We start from the raw sequence: 8,020 nt of genomic DNA, 5'->3' as shown, positions 1-8,020 counted from the left end.
TGTCGTGGCTCTGCGCCACCCCATCGGGTGTGATAATGCAAAGCTACCTCCATTTATTAAATAATAATAATAATAATAATAATAATAAAGCCGTCGTAATCATGGCCAGGAAAAGAAAGAAAAATCTATGATTTTTTTTCAACCTTATGGATTTGACTCCCTTACAAAATATATATCCATCCAAAAATTTAGGAAAATGTTTGGATTTGAAGATGATTTAAGATGACTTAAGATGAATTATGAATAGTAATGAGATGAGTTGTGAATAGTAGTGAGATTTGTGAGTTAAAGTTGCTGAATAGTAATAAATAGTAGTGAGATGAGTTAATATGAGTTGAGATGAGCTGAGATGACTTACAAATCCAAATAAGCCCTTAACATCACTTGAACAGCTCCCGATAGTGACGACTGACGAGGGATTTATATTATATTTTAATAAAAAAAATATTACTTATTATCTATTTTTTTATTATTTTATGATGTGATAATAGATAATTAAAAATTATTTATTATATTTCACTTATAAATCTATCATCTAATATCATATAATGAGATGATGAATAAATAAATGATAAATAAATTTTTCTCATAAAAATATAATAAACAATTCAATTTTTTCGAATTTCAAAATAAAAATAATATTAAAAATTTGTATTCTAACAATATTTTTATTTTATCTTATTTTATTTTATCTGTGTAACCAGACGAGACCTAAAATATTAAAAAATATTTTTATTCTACGAAAATAAATTCACAAATTAAAGTAATTAAATATTTTTTAATAATTAACTTTGTGTAATACATTTATATGTAAAATATTTTTTCAAAACAAAACTGTATGTGCCGGAGAAGACGTAATCTATTTGGGACAAACCAAAAAAGGGAAAGAAATGTACGTAATCTATTTGGGACAAACCAAAAAAGGGAAATAAATGTTTTTTGGTTCAAGGATGAAAAAAAAGCCTACATTAGGATGTAAAAAAAAAAAAATGCGACTTCTTAAAAACAACAAATAGCCTTTAAATATTCAAATTTATAAACTATTTGTAAATAAATTATTTTTCAGTACAATAAGTCATTAGTTTGGGGACCACAAGTTTATATCTTAATATTTTAGATGCTCGATTATAAATTATGGGAACGTTTATTTTTTGCTAATTGGAGCATAATCATCGGACGGATGGTCAAAGTTAAACAACATTCATGAATGTAACCAAACTGTTTTCAGAAAATATTTTATTTTATCTTATTTTATTTCATCTAATCATTATAATTTTTTTAATTTTTAATATAAAATAAAATAAAAAAAATAATTTAACTTTTTTAAATTTTAAAATAAAAATAATATTAAAAAATATATTATAATAATATTTTATTCAATTTTTTAATTTTTATCCCATATCATATTATCTTACGTACGAGAACAAACCAACCCAAGTCAACTTTCGTAGATGCTATGCATTTTATTTATTTAACCTCTTTGAATTATGGATAACATGTCAAAATCACCCCCAAAACAAAAAACACGCTGAATATATATAATATTAAGAGAAGACTACGTGAAATACTTACTATTTATCTTTTAGATTAAAAGAAATTAATTAATTATATTATATTTTAAATCAAGTAACTACAATTGAAAAATTTTAAAATTTTAAATATAAATGTTAAGAGTTGAATAGCTGAGATGCCTTTTACAAATAAACAAAAAGCAAAATATTGAATTTGCAATTGAGAAATATTATATATCAGTCATTATTTATTCTTACATTTTATATTTATAATTTTTTTTTATAAAATATGAGGATATATTTTTTATAGAATATAAGAAAATTTTTTATAGAATGTATTTAGTATGAGATAGTAAATAATGATGATTAAAAAAAATTTTCTTTGCAACTAACCAGATTTAAAAGAGAGAATTTTCTTTTGGTCAAGGAAAGTCAAACCTTGAATCCTAACTTGTTTATTTTGAAGACAACGGCCGGCTGCGACGACAGCGCTTACACCATGATCACCTACCACCACCACCACCAAATATTTCTTCCCTTTTGAATGCTCCACTTGACTAACCGTAGGGCACTAATGATCATTATATAAACACACTTGGAAAGGTAAGAAAATTGTACTTGATCGGACCAGTACTTTTGTTGGTATTTTTGGTGATCCTCATATATAGCAGAGAAAGAAATGGCTCAAAATCGCAGTGGAAGATGGTCTCTTCAGGGAACGACCGCTCTTGTCACTGGTGGATCCAAAGGAATCGGGTTCTTTTTCTCTCTCTGTTCTCTCGATACCTTCTCTTTCCAAAATACCCAAAATTAAAAAAGATCAACATGATTCTGTCCTGTCTAGTTTATCTTGAATACAAATTTTCTTTTCAAGGCTGTTCTCATTCCAGGAAAAGATCATTGCTTTATGCAGCAGTACAAAAAACCCTCTTCTTATGTAATTGTTGGTAACAATTGTTTAATTCCCTACGTGTTGTGATCCATTAGGTATGCTATTGTGGAGGAACTGGCAGCGCTAGGAGCGTCTGTGCATACATGCTCTAGAAATGAAGCCGAGCTTAACGAATGCTTGCGCGGGTGGGAGAAGAAGGGTTTCCGAGTCACCGGCTCGGTGTGTGACCTTGTGTCTCGACCCCAACGAGAGGAGCTCATGAAAACAGTTTCTCATCACTTTGAAGGCAAACTCAATATCCTTGTAAGTCCCTCATGTAACGCCTACCAAGGTCCAAATCACATTATTTGTATTTTAAAAAATTAATAAATGATATAATTAAAACTTCATTGAAATTTTATAAAAAATAAGAATTTTTTTTTTAATAATTAATGTGAGATTCTATACATCACTTACTTTTATCCATATTTTATAAGATATCATAATTTATCTCTTAATTTTTCAACGTCCTTGTCTAGCCAATCTATTGTAGGTGGCATGACTCAAATTTTATATTTCTGATTGAGATTGTCTCTAGTACTATTTGTAACGTTCTAATAGAAGGCCCAAACCATATGATTTATATTCTAAAAAAATTAGTCAATGATATAATTGGACTCCTATTAAAACTTTATAAAGAATAAAAAATTTTTTTAATTAAATAATGTGAGATCTCATTCATCATTTACTTTTATCCATTTCTTACGGAGTATCACACCTTTTGAGTGCTGCTCGTCTAGATCACAGAGTTTTAATTGCAAAGCGTAAGAATTTGATAAAACAGAGTAAAATTATCAGAACAATGAACTATATTCTGTCTCGATCAAATATCTAAGAGATAATTTATAAAGGTGTAGATGGCGGCTTTTCTTTCTTTTTATTTTATTTTCTATGTTTAAGATCAACGAGAGAAGATGGGTGTGGAGAAGTGGGTAGGTTGGTAATTTGAGTCGTCTGCTGAGTGCTGAGCTTTGAAGTGGGTAGGGGAATCTTTGGTTTTTTGGCCGATTCTCTCTGTTTTAAATCATAAGAGTAGTTGAACCTAGTGATAAGATAAGATAAAGTAGTTTAATGTTTCTGGAGGATGATCTATAGAAATAAAAAATTAGTTACTTGCAACGAGAATAACCATTTACTACGAGAATAGTAGTTATAAAGGTTTGATGAGTTGAAACTTGAAAGTTCATTCTTCAACTGAATCTCCGTAATTTTGGATTTGTGAGAAAAAGAGGCTTCAAGGGCTTGCCATGTGTCGTAGGAGGAGGTGAGACCAACAATGTCACTCATACCTCTTCAGACAAGGAGGAGAAAATCAGACCGAGGATATGTCGATCAATATGTTTCCATGTCGTGTGAGCAGGATTTAAAACCATTTTACCATCTTTGTACAAAATGGTAGATGGTGGTACAGTGATGGAGCCAACTTAAGGCCTCGTTTGTATTCACAGTCCATCTCAACTCATCTCACTACTATTCACTATTATTCAGCAACTTTAACTTACAAATCTCATTATTATTCACGACTCATCTCACTACTATTCACAACCTATCTCAACTCATTTTCGAATCCAAACGACACCTAAGATTCCTTTTAGATTTTTATTCTCATAAAAAATTTTTGTTACAACTAAGCTAGCTTTATCTTGGGGCGGTTCTTTCGTCCTCACTGTTTTTTTTTTCTTTTGTTTTGTTTAATTAGGTAAACAATGTGGGAACCAACATAAAGAAATCAACCGTAGAGACGACAGCTGAGGATTTCTCATTCATTGTCACAACAAACCTCGAATCTTCTTACCACATGTGCCAACTTGCACATCCTCTGCTGAAGGCATCAGGTGGTGGAAGCATTGTTTTCATTTCTTCTGTTGGAGGACATGTGTCTATAAGCACTGGATCTGTTTATGAAGCAAGCAAAGGTATTTTATCATTATTTTTATTGGCACTGGGTGTTCGGGATGAAGTCCTGACTAATCTCGGGGGTGCAGAAGAAAGTTTAAGCTGCGATCACAAGGATTATTAAGTGTACTTGGAATTGTGTTGATTTGTGCAGGAGCTGTAAACCAACTTACAAAAAGTTTGGCATGCGAGTGGGCAAGAGATAATATCAGGAGCAATTGTGTTGCACCTTGGGCCACCAGAACTCCTTTAGTTGAAAATGTAAACATTCTTTTCTATTGTTATCTGAATTTGGGAGCAGTTGCATCTTTAATCATTGAATTCCTTAACATGATCGAATTACCAATCTTTAAAATTAATTCGAAATGCTTAATGTATAGAGTGACTTTTTATACAAACTTAAAACGTCTGGACACAATAATAAGATGAGATGAGATGAGTTGGTAGAAAACTTAAGAGTTAGGACAACCACTAATTAAATTATAAATTCTCATATAGTTCTTAAATATGGTGATTAAATAAATCCTTGACATTAGTACTTGTAATGAGCATTGCAGGATCTTAAAGGAAAACTTTTGGAGCTAGTAAATTTCCGGACACCTCTTGGACGACCTGGAGAGCCAGAGGAGGTATCATCCTTGGTAGCTTTTCTCTGCCTGCCAGCAGCCTCTTACATAACTGGGCAGATCATTTACTTGGATGGAGGGATGACTGTGAATGGATTCTCCTTATAATAGTGAAGAGCCTGAGGCCCAATTCCCTACTGAATTATATATGCAGGAACTGAATAAAACATTTCCATGTTCAAGTTGCTCCAACTAGTATGTTTGTGTCTAGTCTCAGTTTTTATGTTAGTTTGGTTCTGCCATTCTTTGTAACTTTCAAGTTTCTATATGTAACTGGTAATTTTCCGCCAAAAGTGAGATCTACTAAATGACATCATCTTCCTTAATAAAAGAAAAAACAAAGAAAAGTTGTTCATAATGTGTTTGGTTGTGGGGTTACTGGTTTCTTGTCCAATGTTGTATGATCCCATCCTTCTTGTATCAAAATGTCCGTGACTTTCCCATAATCCCATCCGTTTAAATATTGTTGGTTCTAACGAAAGCCTCTCTATAGGATATTATGGCTAATAATGTGTTTCCGGGTTCAACACATTATTATTCTAATGGTTTGTGTCCAAGTAGATATCCATGACTTTGACTAGGCCTGCAACCTGAGCAACCCGAGCTGTGTCTGGGACCGATCCGACCCTTCCCAGGATGTCGGGTCAAACCCGTTTCTTCTCAAAGTTTGAAGCAACTATTTGTGACTGTCAAACTAATCCTTTTCAACTGCAACCCGCTTGAAAAGCATCACACTTCAACTCCAACCCACTCGAAAGCAAAACCTCCATACCCAATATCTAAGTCCAAAAAGGCAAAATCCCATGATCCTCTTCCGTTTCTTCATTGTGACCACGGCTTTGGCTTTAGTCCTACCCTCCCCGACCCTTTCCCAACAAAACAACTCTGATTCGTACATAAGGAGAAAAAATTGATCTTTCTCCTTCAGATTTCCTATTTTATGAAAATTTAACGCCACATACAGAGGTTTAGCAAAGAACTGTATATGAAACAAAAGCCTATTTTATACAACATCGAAAAAGCTGGTAATGATTCCCGAATAGTTGGGCTTGCGATGGGGATCAACTTGGTGATTCCATTATCAGCTATATCCAAGCAAAGGACCCGTCGAGCCAAGATTAATAACACCCTTGGGTTAGAAGAGGTCTGTCTTCCTTCCATCTTCAAGCCATGACCTCACTGACTAGACTTCTTGCCCCATCCTCGGCAAAAATACACCTCCCATGTGTTTAAAACCTCTTAGGTAACAACGATGGTTTGGTTTCTGTGGTGCCGTGATCTCCAGTTGTTGATCTGATAAATCTGAAATTCTAAAATTTGTACACTCGATTTTACGTCCTCGAGCTCCAAAAGTAATTGGCAAAAGGTAATCTTGGACCCTTGTTGTCTTGATTGATTGCGGTGTCGGGACTTCGCTCCTGATTGGTGGGGGATGGTTTTAGGGTTGTGTAGAAAAGAAGAAGAATAAGATGAAGAAGAATCGTGTGAAAGAAAAGTAATAGTCGGATCGTTTTGACATTTAGCGGGTTCGACCCACAAACTAGTTCAAACCGTGTTTTTTTTTCGGGTCGGATCTATCGAGCGGGTTGGGTTCTACACTTTTCTGCACAACCCTAACTTTGACACCAAAGCATTTAATTATTTTCTGATAAGAAAATATTCAATAAGAAAATAGTGTCTTGGTAATTATTTTAGTCTATGAAATCATTTGTATACTCGCTCATGAGATTACAAAAATAAATGAAAAAAGCATGTTCATCAATTTGCTTGAGTTCAAATAAACATTTAAGGGGATCTTAATCCTATTATCCTATTATTTGACTTGCCTTGAAGGATATTGTTAACGTAAAAAATCACACAACAGTCTGGAAGGAAAGAAAAAGTCATTCCTGGCCTGCTATGAAGATTTAGGCCTCGATCGGTGTAGTCTAGAGCCCTCGACGTGGTCCAGTATGATTGTGCATACGTCCATGACAATGAATGAAAAATAAATATTGAAAATGTAAAAGTGAGATAGACACACATATTTACGTAGTTCGGCATATTGCTTACGTCCACGGGGGTTTTTGGGGAGGGGAGAGTCCACTATAATATGTTTATTTAAAGTCTCTCATAGTCTCTCATATTCTCTGTACAATGGAGATTAGAGCTCTAATTTTCTAGTAGAGATCTAGTCGCTGGAGCTCCTTTCCTGAAGTTGAAGAAGCTGAAAAAGAAGTCAAAGTCAAAGAAGTCCCCCATTGGAGTAGTCTAGTTGTTTCCTTTTATATCCCCATCTTTTAGCGTGCTCCTATGGAGTGGTGAGGATTTTCTGCCTTCTCTTGCGTCTAACATCTTCCTTTCCATTTTTTTCCTTCCCCTCTTATTTTGATACCCTCCTTTTGCTTGTCCCTTTCTTGTCTCTCATTCCTCTTACTTCTTTTGTTTTATAATGGTGGGACCTCACCCCTTGGGCTGGGCTCTTCTAGGCCTCGTATATTTTGCCCATTACAATTCCACGTACTTGACCTATTCGTCGCATCAAGTTCGCCAAACAACAAAAGACAAAACAAAGTAAAAAGAATAACGAGGGGAGAAACAAACATCCAAGACTAAGCAACAAAGAGAAAATGACAAATTAATGATAGTTAAAGGTATACAAAGCAAGAGTAGATGGCTAGAAGGATGTCTAAAGATACTTGGTCAGAGGTATTTACAAGGAAAAGAAATAATGTACATAACTTTACAATAGAGAAACATAAATAAAAGCTAGGGCGCGGGAGCATTAGGATCCGATTTAGGAGCATGAGGATTTGGCTCAGGAGCATTTGGATTTGGATCAGGCATGTTAAGATCGGGATCAGGGGCATCAGAGTCAGAAGAGAAGGCTTGAGAATCATGCCTCTGCCCAAGGTACAGACATGCTCAAGTGCCTTGGGGTCTGGAGGGAGATCGCAGGGGTCGAGAGCTCTTAAATTTGCTTGAGGGTTCTCCAAAACGTGGTCCCGCATCCTCTTGAGGCCTTCAATGTATCAGTACAACCAAGCCTGGTTGCGAACAAACACAGTTGACCTCAA

At 34.4% G+C, this 8,020-nt stretch overlaps 1 protein-coding gene across 1 annotated transcript; it reads left to right on the top strand.

Moving 5' to 3' along the window:
- The first annotated feature begins 1,965 nt into the window (after window positions 1-1,965).
- Window positions 1,966-5,311, top strand: LOC109006466 (tropinone reductase homolog At5g06060-like). Its single transcript, XM_018985752.2, has 5 exons — window positions 1,966-2,267; window positions 2,499-2,706; window positions 4,142-4,358; window positions 4,493-4,599; window positions 4,896-5,311. The coding sequence occupies exons 1-5, from the start codon at window positions 2,191-2,193 to the stop codon at window positions 5,070-5,072; spliced, it is 786 nt and encodes a 261-aa protein (XP_018841297.1). The 5' UTR covers window positions 1,966-2,190; the 3' UTR covers window positions 5,073-5,311.
- Window positions 5,312-8,020: the final 2,709 nt, after the last annotated feature.

Source organism: Juglans regia, chromosome 14 (assembly GCF_001411555.2).
Source record: "Juglans regia cultivar Chandler chromosome 14, Walnut 2.0, whole genome shotgun sequence".
Classification (NCBI taxonomy): Eukaryota; Viridiplantae; Streptophyta; class Magnoliopsida; order Fagales; family Juglandaceae; genus Juglans; species Juglans regia.
Note: the sequence above shows the minus strand (reverse complement) of the source record. Positions and strands in the feature narration are given on the sequence as shown.